General features: G+C 36.2%; 1 protein-coding gene across 4 annotated transcripts in view; it reads left to right on the forward strand.

Moving 5' to 3' along the window:
- IGF1R (insulin like growth factor 1 receptor) overlaps positions 1 to 18,727 on the forward strand; it is a 394,663-nt gene that overhangs the window by 316,715 nt on the left and 59,221 nt on the right. For all 4 annotated transcript variants that reach the window (XR_011170289.1, XM_069098499.1, XM_069098497.1 and 1 more), the window contains 3 exons: positions 681 to 825; positions 12,799 to 13,013; positions 16,482 to 16,608. Coding sequence is in view for 3 of the 4 variants with exons in the window: in XM_069098499.1 (XP_068954600.1) it covers positions 681 to 825; positions 12,799 to 13,013; positions 16,482 to 16,608 (487 nt within the window). In the remaining variant the exon portion in view is untranslated. The remainder of the gene's footprint in view (positions 1 to 680; positions 826 to 12,798; positions 13,014 to 16,481; positions 16,609 to 18,727) is intronic.

Here is an 18,727-nt window from a genome sequence, read left to right on the forward strand (position 1 = left end):
AGTTATCTCACGCTTAAAATTCAGTCTTAGTTATTAGCACAATGGCAGGTAAAACCTGACTTCATAAACCACATGGTTTTTCTGCCAGGCAGCCCCTGGATAGCCACCAAAAAACTATCAAAGTTTGTATAAATTAAAGTCGAAGCCATCATAACTCTTGGAAATCAGTACTACCTTTTTATTTTTAGCATTTTCAAATAAAATCAAATATTTGCTGGTTGACTCCTATTCTTAGGGCCCACAAAAAGAATCCAGATTCTTCCATGTTGTCTGGTTATCTTATATGCTGACCTTAAGACTTGGGGTGGGGGAGAGAATGCTGTATTTTAGCATAGCAGGTTGAATCCATTTGCCAGGTTTGTGATTTTAGGTAACTGGTATGTATATAATAGCGCTGTCTATTTCAGCATTATCAAACTCAGAACTTCACCTTCCTCAGAACAGAGATATCATGCCTATCGATCCAGCCACACATTTTGTCATTATTAGGTGCTGTCCAAAGAGTAGCAGTAGAAATTGAAACATATCAAGAAAGAAGTTGTTCCTCAAAGCAGCACACATCGTACCTTCCCTAAGACCACTTCTGTGTCACTCTTTGTAATTTTCTTTTTAAGTGGAAAGTCTGTCAGCCTTTTACTAAATGATTTGGTAAATGAGACTATCTTCCTCTCTCAATTTAGATAACATAGCTTCTGAGCTGGAGAACTTCATGGGCCTTATTGAGACTGTTACTGGATATGTGAAGATTCGCCATTCACATGCCTTAGTCTCTCTGTCTTTCTTGAAAAACCTGCGAAATATTCTAGGAGAAGAACAACTTGAAGGGTAAGTGGACTAAACTTCTTGGGTTGCTGTTCTTACTAAAATGATTTTTCTGGGTTTGTGTGTTGTTTTTTTTTTTTGTATTTTGATAAACTTGTTTTGACATTAAGCTTACATGCTGCAGTACACCTTTTTTTTCTTTTGAGAGGAAAAGACACTGAAACCATTTTATGACAATGTCAGACCCCTAACTCACATTTGATGATATTCCACAGTGACCGATTCACATGTGCACGAGGTTCTCTGCTTATAATTGGCTTCTGCTCTTCTGAGAAATGAACATATTCTCATTCTTTTAACTTTAGACCATAACCTCTTAAACAATAGTCTTTGCATTTTCCTTAACTTGTGATTTTACCTGTATGAGAAATCAGCGAATTAACCATCTGAGGTGAAGTTTAAGAGCACCTTCTGCAAGGAGAGAGTTTAGTTGATGAGAAGTGGAGTAAAAGAAATGGAAATCATCATTTCCATTGTCCTTGTGCTCTCCAGGACATTGAGTTTTTTCTTCCAATTATAGTTAAATCATGCCATCTTTAAAAAGAAAATCAGAACAAGAATCTGTAGTTTGTATGGATCATTCATTTCATGATGTTGGAAAGAAATACAAATTCACTGAACATATCTGTTGATGAGTATAAAGAATTTGTTGTATTGCTAGAATATTGCTTTTTGGATAGTTGCATTGCATAATAAGTCTTGCATAAAATAGCTTATAAACTGGAATCTGGCTCTTGCTTTCTTAGATAAAATATTGCTTTTCAGGAATAAGAGTATGTGTATGTGTATCAGCATTTCTCCTTTTAAATAAAGCACTTGCCAGAGCTAACACTTTGAAAGAAAAGGAGAATTATCTGGTAATGAGAGAATTCTTTTTAATGAGAATTTGGGAAAATAATTTAGGAAAAAAAGGTGGGAAGGTCATGGGAAAGGTTGTTTCTCACTGTTTTAACTGCCCCAACTGGATAAAGTTACAGCATCAGGGTTTCTTCACAACCTCCCTTTTATTTCTCAGGCTAATCCTTGGTCTGTCTTAAATTCTTAAAATTCCACCATCTGACATAGCTGAAATTAAAGGGCAATTCTTCACTCTCCCTTTGAAAAGCACACTGTCTTCTTCAGTGGGAACATTGATTCTTCAGAAAAACTTGTTTCTAATTGCAAATCCAAGAAGGTTGTCACTTTGCCTAGCACCAGGCTGTCTCAGGTCACCTGGGAAGTGGCAAGCTGGAAATTCACCAATTAGAATCTTTAAAAAAATGACATGAAGGTCAGCTTTCTTTGCAAGTAGTAATTGTGTTTCTGGAATCCCATGTATCTATCAGTGAGCACTTTTGGTTGAAAGAGCAGTATTTGGGAAGATTTCCTCCTGGTTCTGAATGGAAATTTTTGAGACTAGGAGAAATGAAACAGAGAAAAGAACTTACTCCATTTTATTGGGGAATTATTACAGCTAAGTTTCTGATTCTTCATGACCACCTGTAATACCTGCTGTTGAAAATGACTACTATAAAGTTGATGAGAATTTTAAACCCTAATATTTCTTTTCTGTTACAGGAATTTGTATAACCAAATTCCATTTTCATCAGTATATCATATAAACAGATGTCATAAACCGTGAAGGGGGAGAATTTTAGAAAAGAGATTATTATAGTGCCAGATAATATGGGAAGAATTCAGACTGTGTTTCATAGTGGAGTCTATTACATCTTTGGTCTGTTTCATTAAAAGACCAATCAGATTTTTATACTCTGCTACAAAAATGGTAGCAGTGAGTGATCTGGGTTGCTCTTTCTGGGATTAACCATCAATTCTACCTCTTCTTCCCCTCCATCACCCACTCCCTGATCAAGATCACTGATTAGCTGCAGTTCATTTGAGTATCCTTGGATATGCTTAACATATTTTCCTTTTCATTCTTCATTGCAGTGAAATAAAGTCTAATCACTCCTAAATTGTGACTCCAAAGCTGCAAATTTGCTTCAGGCACCTCTTCACAGCTGGTATTGCTTGTGTCTTCTTTCAACAAAGTGACTCAGCATTGTACCAATTTGAACACATTGGGATAACTAAAAATCATAATAATATCAGACATTTCTATAGTGCTTTAAGACTTCTAGTGCCTTTTATATGTGTTATTTCATTTGATCCTCTCAACAACCCTGTGATTTAAGATATCCCTGTTATCTTCATTTTATTGATGTTCAGTTTTTTCTGATTCTGCAACCCTGTTTGGGGTTTTCTTGGCAAGGATACTGGATTAGTTTGTCATTTCCTTCTCAAGCTCATTTTACATATGAGAAAACTGAGGGAAACCGGGTTAAGTAACTCCCCCAGGGTCATACAGCTGCCAAGTGTCTATGGTCAGATTTGAACTTGGGAAGATTAGTCTGACTCCAGGGCTGGTAGTCTTTCCAATGCGCTACCTAACTACCCACCCTCATTTTACAGCTGAGGAAAATTAGACTGAGAGGTTAAGTAGTTAAGTAACATGGAAAGTAAGTGTTTAAGGCATGATTCAAACTCAGACCTTCCTGAGTCCAAGTTCAAAACTCTGTTCACCATACCACACTTAATATCTTTATTTCCCATGCTTTGGTCTGGGAAGGTACAAAGAAAGAGCCAAAAGCAAGAGAAAGGGAGATAAAATCCAATTCGTGACGTCGTATTAAACAACTTCTTTAACTAATGATAACTCACATTTATGTAACACTTTAAAGTTTTCAAAATATTTTCCTCACAACAAACATGTGAAGTAGGCACTGTGAGGATTATCGTCCCCATTTTACAAATTAGGAACCTGAGTCTTAAGGAGGATTAGGGAAGGACTTGTCTACAATCACACAACTAGGAAGCATCAGAGCTGTTCTCCCTCTATCTTACTTCAGTTGGTGATCTTGTCCGCTCCATGGATTTAATATCATCTCTATGCTGATGGTTATCAGACCAATGATCCTTTCTGCTAACCTCCAATCTCACATCTCCAGTTGCCTTTCAGACTTCTTGAACTGGATGTCTAGTAGACTTCTCAAACTCAACATGTTCAAAATGGGACTCATCATCTTTCCCTCCAAAATCTCCCCCTTTTAAACTCTAATACCACTGTTGAGGGTAACATCCTCCTCCCAGATCCTGAAGCTCACAGCCTAGGAAATCATTCTGGGCTCCTCACTATCTCACCCCCTAGATCCAATCTGTTACCAAAACCTATTGCTTTCACCTTGGAAACATCACTCTTGAAAATGTTCCCTTTTCTCCATCGTCACTGCTAATACTTTGGTGTAGATCTAGACTGTTGTAATAGTCTGCTGCTTAGTCTACTTGCCTCAAGTCTCACCTTCACTCTAATCTGCCTTCCATTCAGCCACCAGAGTGATTTTCCTAAAGTGCAGGTCAGACCATATCATCCCCCCCCAACTCAGTAAATTCCAGTGGCCCCCTATCACCTCCAAGATAAAATTTAGAATCCTGTGTTTGGAGTTCATAACCCATCAATAACCCAGCTCCCTCCTATCTTTCCAGTCTTCTCATACCTAGCTGCCCACCACCATATTCTTTGATCCAATGACATTGACCTTCTTTGTTGTTCCATGTACAAGACCCTCGTCTCTTGACTCTGGGCATTTTCTCTGGCTATGTTCTCCCTCATCTGCTTCTTCCTTCCCTGGCTTCCTTTAAATCCCAAATAAAATCCCATCTTCTATAGGAAGATTTTCCAGCCTCTCAATTTCAGTGCCTTGCTTCTGTTAATTATTTACTATCTCTCTTGTAAAAAGCTTACTTGTTCATATCTATTTCCTTGTCTCCTCTGTTAGATCACAAATTCCTTGAAGGTAGGATTGTTTTTTATATCCCTAGTACTTAGCATAGTGCCTGGTATGTTGCAGATATGTGCTTGTTGACTGTCTTCCAGTTTCTTAGTGAGATGCAAGTTCTGAAGACTATTGTGATCAAGATCATAAGGAATTAAAAGAAAATGCCATCTTGTTGATTTAGGAGTCATATATCTGAAATGTAAATAATAACTAATTTTTAAAAGAGAGACACTATCCTAGTGGATAGTGACCTTAGAGTAAGTTTTTAAAAAAACCTGATTGTGCTGCCTGTGTGACCCTGGTAAAGTCACTATACTTCTCTGTGTCTGTTAAGTTTCAAAGAAGGTAAAAATCTCTATTAGTAGAACAAGTAGCAAGTCTAGTTTAAAAAAAAAATTATTTTAAGGATCCTGAGCAGGCCAAATAGATAATACAAAATCCGTGCGTAAGAGAACAGGACAGACTCTTCTTTACTGTTCACTTCCTCTAACTGAAGGCATAGTTATATCAGGCCTGGTTTTCTTGTTTCCTGGTCTCAACAAATTAGAATTGAAGTAGGTAGAGCCAGTACCAAGAGAAAGGCACATTGACAGCAGTAAGAGTAAGCCTCTCATCAAAGGAGAAGGCAACAACTATAAAAAGATTTAATTAGCTCTAGGAGGAGAAGGAACAGAATTCCCATGCCATAGTTACCCATAGACTCCTCAAAACATCAGAATGTGCCTGGAGCTCATTGTGGCTCTTTTGTACTCAGGTGAACAAGTGACCAATTTTGCCTTTTCTTCAGTAAGGTGACCTGTTTTCTTGAAATTGAGTAGATTTCATCTACTAACTTTAGATGATCCAGTCTTCTCCCAGGAATTATATAAAGCAGATGGGAGTTCAGAAAGCATAGTGTAACGCTATATAGTGTGGAACAAACAATCTCATATCTGTACATTAATAAAACTCAGTACAGTTATTTATATTGGTAATCAATAATCAATCACATTGACTGATCTGCCATACAATAATCAGATAAAAAGGTCATGCCCAGTTTCAAAACAAAATTAAAATATGTTCCATATACTTTAAGAAGGCAGGGAAAATGTCTGATAACTTTTAGAAAGATCTTCATTAAAACAACTCAAGAAAAGTTTTTAATTTTAGTTGTCTGGCTTTTTATATAGAACAGTAAAGTAAAAAGATTACTAGGTTTGGAGTCAGAGGATATGAGTTTATATTTGAACTGTTTATTACCTGTGTAACTTTTCTGGGTTTCAGTACCATCATCTCCAGTCTTAAGGGGAGTAAGGGGCAGTCCTTAGATGATTTAAGGACCCTTCCATCTCTATGTCTTGTTAAAAATCAACTCATTCTTTGAGGATCCCAAACAAACTAGTCTTTATAGTAGTGAAATCTTAAATTATTTAGTGCCCCTATTTTATATATCCAGGAAGTTAAATATAGGGCTGTGAAGATTCAACAAGTTTACTTTGGATTGGTCTGAAACTTAAGCTAGTTAGTATGTTCTGATACCTACCAATTTGGAGTAATTAGGTACCTACCAATTGACCGCAGGTTAGTACACCTAATATTGTAGCTCAGAGCCTTGAATAATCCACCTTCTTGCTCCCCTAGGAATGTTAATGGTATACTGGAATACAGATTTGGTGTGTTTTTTTTTTAATTGCTTCAAAATTCTACTTGGTAGAGGACCTTTTGAAAAGACTGTTCCAATCCTGCCCATTTTTGCCTTCTACTTCTAATTTTCATCTCTGCATGCCATGGAGGCAAGGCAGTAGCTAAGTTTTTAATCAGTAGTTAAGCAGATATAGAAAGTGAGCTTCATTTGAGGCTTTATTAAGACTCATAAAGGTAGAGAGATATCTTTGCTTAGGATATCTAGGACTTGCTTAATGTAACTTTCAGCACTGCCTTATTTGGACAATGGCTTTTTGTGACATAGAATGGTAATAGGGGAATATACTTAATGTGTCACAGAATCACAAAATTACAAAATAATTAGATCACAATTCTAGAGCTGAAAGGGATCCCAAAGATCATCTTGTCTGACACTTCATTTTACTGATGAGGAAATTTAGGCCCAGAAGAGATCACATGACTTCCCCAGCATCACTTAGGTAGTAAATGATAGAGCCTGAATTCTATCTTGAGACCATGATGCCAATTTAAAACACTCAAATACTTTGCTCTTCCTTGTATACTTATTGTATCACCTCTCTAATTCAGCCCTTGTCCAAACAAGAATCCCCTCTACAACATACCTAGGAAATGGTTGTCCAGTCCTTACTTTGGAAACCCAATTTCCACTTACAAATAGCTGTAATTAATAGAGAGTGGTACTGTTGTTGTTATTCCTGTTTTGCCTCAAGGTTAAATTTGTCTTTTTGCAACTTGTTTGCACTGTCCCTTATTCCATGCCCTCTAATTAACTGCTTCTCCATGTTTAGCAAACCTAGTTCCTTTATATTACATGGTGTAATAGGATCAAGATCCTAACCCCTACACCACTGCAAATTAAGATAATTTTATCTTAAAATGTATTGGAATCGGGGCGGCTAGGTGGCACAGTGAATAGAGCACCAGCCCAGGAGTCAGGAGGACCTGAGTTCAAATCTGGCCTCAGATACTTGACACACTTACTAGCCATGTGACTTTGGGCAAGTCACTTAACCCCAATTGCCTTCCAAAAAAAATGTATTGGAATCATCCTTGAGACTTCATTGGCTCAGGCTGTCCACATCACTTCCTGGTCACTTGAGTACAAAACAATCAGAACGAGTGAGCTCCAGGCACATGCTGTTGCTTCATGAACCACTGTGAACAACTCAGGCAAGAGAATTTCATTCGTTTTCTTTCTATTACTAATTAAATCTCCCTTTGTTTACTACTGAATGGCATCTTTTTTTGATCCAATATTCAATAAAAACTACCAGAGGATTGACCTGAGTCAAGCCCAGCCCAGAACATCTGATTTTGAACAGAGGTGTCAAACATACAGTGGCTACAAAATTGTCGTGTGCTGCCTGATCCAGATTAAATGTAATTAGGAAATGTTTAATAAAATAAATTAAAAAGCAATACAACATAATTTTAATCAGTTGCTTTCAAAGTCAATATGGGACCTGCAGGAATCATTTCTGTTTGAGTTTGATACCAGTAATGTCAAGAACTCTTCATCATCCTGCTTGCTTACCCCTAGCTATTAATGTCCTTCTTAAAACTGAATTGACTTTATTTGTACAGAAACTTTTCAATTTCATGTAGTCAAAATTATCCATTTTACATTTTATAATGTTCTCTAATTCCTGTTTCATCATAAAGTCATTCCCTCTCCATAAGTCTGATAGGTAAACTATTCCTTGTTTTAGCAGACTGCTTACAGTATCAACCTTTATACCTAGATCATGAACCCATTTAGACTTGATTTTGGTATATGGTGTTAGATAATGGTCTATGTCCAGTTTCTGCCATACTATATTCCAGTTTTCCCAGCAGTTTTTGTCAAATAGTGAGTTCTTATCCCAAAAACCAGGGTCTGGGGGTTTATCAAACAATACATTACTGTAGTCGTTGACTTCTGAATCTCGTGTGCCTAATCTATTCCATTGATCCACTCCTCTATTCCTAAGCCAGTACCAAGTAGTTTTGATGACTGATGCTTTATAGTACAGATTGAAGTCTGGTAAAGCTAGTCCACCTTCCCTAGCATTTTTTTTTTTCATTAATTCCCTTGATATTCTGGACCGTTTATTCTTCCAGATGAATTTTGTTGCTATTTTTTCTAACTCTATAAAGTAGTTTTTTGGTAAATTAATTGGTATGGCACTAAATATATAATTTAATTTAGGTAAAATTGTCATTTTTATTATATTAGCTCGACCCAGCCATGTGCAATTGATATTTTTCCAATTAGTTAGATCTGAGTTTATTTGTGTGAAAAGTGTTTTGTAGTTATGATCATACAGGTCCTGGGTTTGTTTTGGCAGGTAGATTCCCAAATATTTTATAATGTCTACAGTAACTTTAAATGGGGTGGGAAATTGGGAAAGAATCTTTACAACCTATGTCTCTGACAAAGGACTCATCTCTAAAATATACAGAGAACTGAGTCAAATTTATAAGAATACAAGTCATTACCCAGTTGATAAATGGTCAAAGGATATGAACAGGCAGTTTTCAGAGAAAGAAATTAAAGCTATCTATAAGCACATGAAGAAATGCTCTAATTCACTATTGATTAGAGAAATGCAAATCAAAACAACTCTGAGGTACCACATCTCACCAGTCAGATTGGCTGAGATGACAAAACAGGAAAATGACAAATGCTGGAGAGGATGTGGGCAAACTGGAACACTAATGCATTGTTGGTGGAGCTGTGAACTGATCCAGCCTTTCTGGAGAGCAATCAGGAACTATGCCCAAAGGGCTATAAATACTTTCATACCCTTTGATCCAGCAATACCACTCCTAGGGTTATATCCCAAAGAGATCATAGAAATGGGAGAAAGACCCATATGTACAAAAATGTTTATAGCAGCTCTTTTTGTTGTGGCAAAGAATTGGAAATTAAGGGGGTGTCCATCAATTGGGGAATGGCTGAACAAGTTGTGGTATATGCATGTTATGGAATATTATTGTGCAATAAGAAGCAAATGGATTTCATACTTACCTGGAGAGGCTTATACGAACTGATGCTGAGTGAGAAGAGTAGAACCAGGAGGAATTTGTATACAATTACGGACACAACATATGTGTGATGACCAACTTTGATAGACTGGACTCTTCTCAACAATGCAGGGATATAAGTCAATCCCAAAAGACGCATGATGGAGAGAAAAACGTGCATCCAGAGAAAGAACTAGAAAGAACTAAATTTATATCCAGGTGGAAGCAAAATACCTGATCTTTTTTGTTCTCTTACTTGATTTTATGTCCTCTATACCATTTTTCATCCCAGCTGGTACAATCCATCCTTATAACCTGACCATTGTATAATATGAAAGTATCTACAGATCCTATACTTGATTATAAGACGCCATGGGGGGGGAGGGTAGGGAGGGGGACAAAATGTGAAATTCAAGGAATTGTGGAATTGAATCCTGTAAATTAAAAGGAAACTAATAAATTAAAGAATTAATTTAAAAAAAAAACTGAATTGAACTGAACTCCAGAGGTGTCTAATCAATGCAGAGTACATGATTACTTGCTTAGTGCTGGTTACTTAGCTTATCTCAGTGCAGCCCAAGACCACATTATTGTCTTCTCTATCCCACCATTGACATTGAACTTACTAAACTAAACCAAAACTCGGGTTTTCAGAAGAATGATGGCCTCACCATTCCTCCGCTCGTCTCTTTCATCTGATAATAAAGAGGATGATTTCTTGAATATCAAATATAAATTTCTACATTGTGGGGAAAGAAGGTAGGGAAATATAGACCAGTGATTTTATTGATGTCAACAGCTCTCTCTACCAATACAGATCTTCAACCTGAGAGTCTTACTTCAGTAGGGATATTGATAAATTAAATGATTTGCCCATCTTTGTGTGTCTGAGGCAGGATTTAAATATAAGCCTTCTTCTGCATTTTGTAGCAGTTGTTTCATATGGTCCCCTCAACAACTCCAGAAAGTTATTAATGTAGGTATCATTATCCCCATTTTAGGGATAAGCAAACAGATTCACATTAAGTGACTAGCAAAAGTTCTACATACTAGGTCAGAGTTCATTAGTGTATAAGTTTCTTGAGGTTAAGGATTGTTTCATACTTTGTACTGGTATCCCCTTCATGTTACATAATGCCTGGCACATGGAAGATATTTAATAAATAATTCTTGATTGAATGATAAAACTTGAGTCTTTTTTCTCCAAATCCAGGGTACTTTCTGCCATATATACAAACTATTCTACAGACTGTAAAGTGATAAATGAAAGTTTTTCTTTTGGATCCATTAAAATATCCTCATTATAATTACACAAAAAGCAATTCATTTACAAATAGTTGGATCATCATAAATTGGCAAATGGAAACCTGCACAAATGCAAAGTATCCAAGTATTGGGTTTCCCCATTGGGCAAGGCTTTCTTTGACCATTGAACAACTGAAGATTCATCTGTGTTTCAGGTCACCTCTGGTGTGCTGTGCTTTGATGCCCCCTAGGGCCAGTTCTGAAGAGGCAACCAATTTTTTCCCCCTACTGTAAGGTGACCTGTTTCCTTTCATTTGAGTAGGTCCCATCAACCAAGTTTAGATGACCCAGTGTTTTTCCAGGAAGTATATAAGTAAGAGCTGCCATTGGTACTAACCCTACTAAGCCAACATTGAGGTAGAAATATATAATTTATACCCATTTTTTGTGGGGAAAGAATCTTTCTATTCTTTTTTCCTCATAACTTGAACTCTCAGATGTGCCTCTCCTCTCTGTTCTAAGCAAGTCATATTTGTAATTGTCCCTTCAGCTTCCTCTAGCCCTTTAGTGAATTCTTAGTATTGGGGGTGTTAACTCTGAAATAGCTGGGAAGGCCACCTTTTTGAAGACATCTGTATACAAATTAAAAACTTAAGTCTGGATACAGAAACAGGTTCATTTGCCCAAGCAACTAAAATGTTTTCCTGGAATCTAGGAGAAACACTAATTCAAAGTTTACATGCAAAGATTTTTTAATACATAAAAGATTTTTTTAAGTACTTGGCATACTCAAATTTAAAACATTTAGGAAAAACTGAACCAAAAGGAAAACCAACTTTTTAAGTTAAACAATGATAGAAATTGAGCTGAGAAAACACACTTTGATTAAATTAAATTGAATATTAATTCTAAAAATTTCAACATCAGTTAATGGGGGGAAGAGGTTTCAAAGACAGTCTAGTTTTATGCATGTGTTATACCTTAATTCTAAATTAGTCATTGAAGACTTCTTAAAAGACATGGCCCCAAAGCTTGAATTTTAAATATGATAGCAATATGGCCAGATAGAGAAGAGAGAGGGAAGGAGGCTATCTTACGTGTGTGGTTTTTTATTATTATTATTCCTTTTGGGGGACTTAAAAGTTTTATATAGAATCCCAGATGCCTATGATTTACTAGCATTGGCTTTTTCTTGACTACCCTTCCAAAATTTTTGAAAGTTGCTTGCATTTATTGCAAAAACATAATCTTGTTTTAAAGTAATTAATCAGAGATACAAATTTCATTGTGTCTGACACTTGTTTGTCAAAATCATGACTCATAATTCATGTTTTCCCCTTTGGGAAAAAGAATGTTTTGTTCATTGAGGTATTTTGGTGCAGTTCTTTCTTGCTAGTGAAATGAGGATGAGGGAAGCCATATTAAACTTTGCCTAATATTAAGATGAAAATTAACACTGATTTATTGATTCTTTCTGCTAACTTTGAAACATCATCACTGATAGGATACTTTTTTCCCTATGAATCTAATCCTTGACAGGGACTTTTCCCCCCATAAATCTAATCATTGACAGTGACTTTTCCCCTATAAATCTTATTCACCTGGGCATAGGAACAATTATTTTCAAGTTAATTCATATTGATAGTAGAGAACCATCTTGGATTCATCTGAAAGTGTTGCACAAGGTATATTAGCTGTTGTAGTTACCAGCCCTTAGCCTGTCTCCATCACATTGTCCTGTCCAATATTCCATTCTCTCCTGATGGGAAATTCATATCAAATCTCAAGGATAATAAGTTGTTCTGCTTGGTTAACAGTGTGTTACTGTTCTGTTTTATACTTATTTTATGCATAGTGTATCTATGTGTATATACATACACACACATATATACATATATATGTATAGTATATACATATATAGTACTGTACTAAGAAAAATTATAAAAGCATTTGCTGTGGAATAATACTACTAATGTCCTCTTGTGTAAGAAATATTTGTTCGTAATAGAGGTCATAAAAATTAATTAATGTCTTATCGATTTCAGTATGTTGTCCTTGAATCATTTTGTTACCATTGTTAATAGTAACTATCTATTCTTATATGCTGTTAATAACCAAATCCATTATTGTCAAGGGAAATACATTATAAAGCAGGATGCTAAAAAGAAATATGTTGACTAGCTTCACTCTAAAGACTAGCACCAGAAAACTATATATGCATTAATATTCATTTATCATTTCACAGGAATTATTCTTTCTACGTCCTTGATAACCAGAATTTGCAGCAGCTCTGGGACTGGAACCTTCATAATCTGACAATCAAAGAAGGGAAAATGTACTTTGCTTTTAATCCCAAATTGTGTGTTTCTGAAATTTATCGAATGGAGGAAGTGTCAGGAACCAAAGGTCGCCAGAGCAAAGGGGACATAAATACTAGGAACAATGGAGAAAGAGCCTCTTGTAAGTCAATGTTCAAAAAATAGTAATAAATAATAACCTTTTCCTAGTTAACTTGTCCATTTTGCTGTACCTCAGCCTCTGCTTATTAGCTTATTGTAGAATTAGACCATAGGCTGTGTCAAACTGGATTTCAGAAAAATTTGTGAAATCGTTCAAAGTTAATATTATGGCAATATTGTCCTATCTCTGTGTTTATATATTTCCTTTAGTAAGCATGTGTATTAGCAAGATGAATAATAGTGTGTGTCTGTGCTCAGATTGTAATATGGTATTTCTGGAATACACACAGCAGACTCTCTCTTTAGACATGGATATATAAACAGAATCTAGCATAGATTCTTTTTTAAAGAAGGGACAATGGCTCACCAGGGCCACTGCATTTAGCTAACTGAGCTCTTACTATCTTAAAGGAATTACAGATGTGGAGTTAGCCAGTAATACAACCACAGCAGTGTCAGCCACCAACAGTTCCTTGAAACTGTTATAGTAAGGTTTCATAACCCTTCCTCTTCCTCCCCCCTCCCAATCTCTTAAAGCATAGAGAGAGCCAGACAATTAGAGTCCAAATTGATTTTGAAATTGAAAATGCATATTAATGTTGCAAGATTTACTTTCAGGTCATTGTAACTCATTTGTAAAAATGTACTCAAATATTATCATCCAGACCTGCATTCCAGAGTAGTGATTTTTTTTTTTAGGGAGATATTTCTAGAGGGGATAGAGAGGGAGAGAATAGTGGAAGTGAATCAGAAGCCAAGTTGAATTGAGAAGTTTACTCCTCTCTCCATTATTTAAAAGCTAAAATGTACAGTTTGTTAAAAAAAAAAAAAAAGCTTTCCTTTTAATGAGGAAAATGATGGAAGAGGGTGAGGGTTTCAGGGTGGGGATATAGATATTTTTAAATAAACAAGATAGTTTGCTAAAGAACTCTACAAGTCGTTTTTATATTCAGTTTTAGTTTGTTCTGTTGGCAGCTGGATTAACATGATAGACTCTTACACTGTTGGATCAGAAGTCCTTGAGCCAAGAGGGATTTACCTGGAAAGCTGCAGAACGTCTTCATAAACTAGGAACCCAGTCTCCTTTGCTTCTTTCTCTCACTCCTGGCTTTTTACCCTCTTTAGTTATCTTACTTCTATAAGAAAACAACCCAACCACCACAAAATCCAGTGTAACAATATTTTGAAAGCATGTTTTTCTTCAATTTTTAACTAGTCTAATCTATCAAATCATAAATATTGAAACAGGCCCCTCCCTGGGAAATAATTCCCATATTTCTAACCACCAAGTAAGTTTCTCTGGCATCTTCCTGAGCTCAAATTAATGTATTTTATCTTCAAGTTCAGTTTATTTGTCCATTGTTAGACACCATACTGACCAATGTGTCAGTGGCTTCTCTGTTTCATTGTCACAAATTGTGTTTTTCACTTCAGGCTTCTGTCTTCTAAATAAATGCCATTTAGTCATACAGGTGACCAGGCTAGAGAGTATGGATGGGTCATTCAAGACAGTTGCATCGTCCTTGCTAGAAAAACAATTCAAAATGCATGTCCTTCTCCAGGTCAGTCCGGAGAATTCCACTGCCATTTCTAGAAAAACAATTCAACATGCTCTGCAGATGACAGGTCAGCAATATCATCGTCAGCCAAGGGATAATATGTTAGTAGCATTTGAGTTATTTTCTCAAATATCAATCATTTAGCCTTTTCAGCTTCCAAGATTATATAAACTAGCTATTGTATACTGAGGGCAAGTGTGAGCTGGAAAGAAGTTGTCTTTACTGTCCACTTTCATATAAACAGCACCCATCATATTCTTTTTTCATTTAGTACTTTTCCCTCAGTTTCTCATCTGTAAAATGAGCTGAAGAAGGAAATGGCAAATCACTCAAGTATTCTTCCAAAAAAACCCAAAATGGAGTTACAAAGAGTTAGACATGACTGAAATGATTGAACAAAACTTTCCTTATCAACTTTCTTATCTACCATTTAGAGATATGTAACTAAGTGTGAAGCCATGATGTGTAGGCATTTAATTCTCAGATTGAGGATTCTTTCCTGATTGTTAATATGTGCTTGACTGTAAGATAGAAAACCAAAAGGACCTTAGAGCAATCTTTTTTCTCCCATACTCATGCAATATTTGTTTCCTATGTTCTAGGAAGAACTGGCAGAAAAAAAAACAAACAAACCAGTTTTTCTCAAGGCTTGTTACTCCCTAGCAACTTACGCTCCCTATTCCAAACTGAACTGGCACAAAACATTTGTATGCCCAAGAGACAGGGCGTGTACTAAGAAGTGTGCTGGATTTGGAGTCAAGAAAGATTTGGGTTTAAATCCTGCCCCTAATACTTTTCTAGCTATGTGACCATGAGCCAGCTATATAGCACAGCGGATAGACTGCTAGACCTGAATGTGACTTCAGATACTTACTAGATTGTGACCCTGGGCAAGTCATTTTACTTGCTTATCTCAGTTTCTTCATGTTTAAAATGAGCTGGAGAAGGAAATGGCCAACCACTCCAGTATCTTTGCTAAGAAAACCCCAAACAGGGTAACAAAGAATCACCCATGACTGAAAAATAACTGAACAACAACAACAAAGGGTAAATCCTGTAGTTTTCTATCTACAGTCATGGGGTTGTTTTAAGAATAACATGAGGCTATGTTTGTAAAGTGCTTTGTAAACTTTAACGCGCTTCATATAAATATTAACTCCTCTTTATCATCATCATCGATTCTAATCATTAGGGTTTAGATAATTGTCCCCCTAGAATATTATTGTATTCAGTTTGTTATCACAAAATATCTTTTTGTGCCATAGGAGCTATCAGTCTTGCCCATTTTTAGTCCCAAACCAGCATAGGGCCTTAAACTTAAGTATCTTCCCAATCTGTTCATTAACAAGTGCTGAATCATAGTAGATTATTCCTTGGAGTTTTGTCAGGACTGGGCTTTGTAATTACAGTTTTGTCATTTTCACTGTGGAAGATATAAATCTAAATAACAGAAGCCAGAATAAATACAAGAGAACTCAGTCTTGCACAGGCATATTTTTTTTATCATATTTGAACCCCACTGGTAGCTCAAGTGTTAGTGGGGATTGGTTAAAAACATAAGATCACCTCACATATTAAAGTGGTCCCACTGTTTTGAGTTCAAACAAACTGAGCAGGTTCATCCCTGATTACACTGGATTGTATGACAAATGGCAGCCCTTCCATTTCCTTAGATATGGGTCCAGGTCATGTGCTCAGAATTTAGTGCAATTTTAAAAGACCCTAGAAGTTATCAATTGCAAGTTAAATTAAAAATTAAGAATTGCTAGTATCAATAAAGCCATCTAGAAACTACAGTAAAAAATTGATAGTAGGGCTAATTTCAGTGAATAGTGTGGGAAAATGACAATCATGTGACTATGGAAAACAAAACACATTTTGTCACTAATTGACATTTCTTTGTGCTTCAGGTGAAAGTGACGTTTTGCATTTCATTTCCAACACTACAATGAAGAACCGGATTAAGCTAACATGGCAACGATATCGTCCTCCTGATTACAGAGATCTTATTAGCTTTACTGTTTACTTCAAAGAGGCGTGAGTATCCATGGTCAGAGCCCAATGATAACAGTCTGTAGATAGAGTGAAGAGTGGATAAGGTTACTCTTGACCGTTGTGTTTATTAGCTGAATGAAAAAATTGAGTGAGTCAGCAAAGGCCCTAGGGAAATCACTACTATTTGTAGTGCCCTCTTTTCATCCTCAAGTGCCCTTTCGTTCAAGCTTTCTTTGGCCATCATGTAGTGCTCAATCTAGTGGGAAACAGAAGTAGGAAAATGTTAGTTTGGACTCTTTCACTATTTAATGGGTATTTAGAGATATTTAACTTAAATGATCCAAAGATAACTTTTCAGAAGCATTCACTGAACAAATTATGACTCCCATACTATCTTACTTCTGTAACCTCTTCTTACCTTTATCATGTGTCTGCCATATTTCATCCTTCGTGTCCATTGGTGAGTCTACTCCCAAACTTAAAAACAGACCGCTGGGGGATGTATTGCTTCCTTTAAGTCAGTCTCTTTCAGTAATTCACCACCAATGTGGTCTTCCTCCAACACTTGATCTTAAGCTTTTTCCTCTTCTGTGTCTATACCTCCTTCACTCAGGGAGCTTATCTATTCTCTGTGCTATTATCACCATCTTTATGCTGCAGGTCTGCATTTTAAACTTTAATTTCTCACTTCAAACTCATATTTCTAAATCCCAAAAAGTTCCATGTCTTTTAAACTCAATAAACTTAAAGCTAAATTCATCACTTGGGCTACAAAATTGGCTTTTCTTTCCAGTTTCTCCATTCCTACAACTGGAACTATCAGTCTTTTGGTCCTCCAGCTTTGCAACTACAGAATCACTTTTACTCTTCCTTTTTCTTTTTTCCTAATCAATCACCATATCTATTGGCTTACCCTCTTAATCATTTGACTCTTTATTCTGAGGCTCCTGGTATATAGTCCTTGCAAAGGGATTCTGGCAACTCTAAATACTCCCTTCCCCTGTTCTTGCTTGCTGGCTAACGTGGAGATCAGTGGCTGTTCAATAATTTGCCACTTGGAAAGGATATAGCCAATTGTAAGGTATCAATCTCTGCTTACTGGGAAGAAAACTCCCACTTCTCAAGAGAGATGGCAGACTCTAGGTCTGTAATAAAGATATAGATTTAAAAAATCTTTAAAAAGACATAGATTTAAAAAATGGTCAATATAATGGTTTGTTTTGCTTGACTATTTTTTTAAAGATGGGTTTTTTATTTTATTTTATTTTGACTTTTATAGAGGGGGGAAGGTAGGGCAATTGGGATTAAGTGACTTGCCCAAGGTCACATGGCTAATTTTTGTGTTAAGTTATCTGAGGCTGGATTTGAACTCAGGTCCTCCTGACTCCAGCTCTATTCACTGCACCACCTAGCCATTTCCTTGCTTGACTATTCTTACATGTTACAAGAGAGGGTTTAGGGTAGAGGGGAATCTGATTGGAAAGTGATAGTGATGTTAAAATCTTTTTTTTAAACGATTTTAAAATAAATAAAAATTATTAGAGTAATAACTATAATTCATTGTTACATTATGTCTCCCGTTTGTAGCAATGTTGTTATACATTTATTTTCAAACCAAAATAGTAAAATGCCTGCCTGTTTTTGTGGTCTGTCACAAGGTGACAGTGGAGAACCACAGTAGTGTTATTAAATTTACTAATTTAAGGGACGGCATTTTTTTTCTTTGAAATAACCTCGAGGCTTTGACGCCATCAATCAGTTCTCAACAAAAATTTGTGAAGTACATGTTATGTTCTAAGCACTGTGCTAAGAGGTAGGGTAACATAGGAAATAAGAGCTAACCTAGTAGATAAAAGCTAGTGTTGGATTTAAGACCTGTGTTTATGTCTTCCTCTGATTACTATGTGATGTATTGGTAAGCCATTTAACCTTTAAGGGTCTCTGGTCACTCCCTAAAACTATAAGTTAGGGATGACTTTCTGGTCTGTATCTGTGGAGGTAGTTTCCACACTAGGAATCCCCCACCCTGAAGAAATTATAGTTCTAGATCAAATAGTTCCATATATAATGTGTATTTACACACATACATACATGTATCTTATGTATGTATAAGTGTATTCATATGCTAGGTACAGAACTAGGTACTAGGGTTACAAAATTT

This window comes from Petaurus breviceps, unplaced genomic scaffold (genome assembly GCF_028583685.1).
Source record: "Petaurus breviceps papuanus isolate PSGF00001 unplaced genomic scaffold, PetGlider_PUasm1.0 37, whole genome shotgun sequence".
NCBI classification, from domain to species: domain Eukaryota; kingdom Metazoa; phylum Chordata; class Mammalia; order Diprotodontia; family Petauridae; genus Petaurus; species Petaurus breviceps.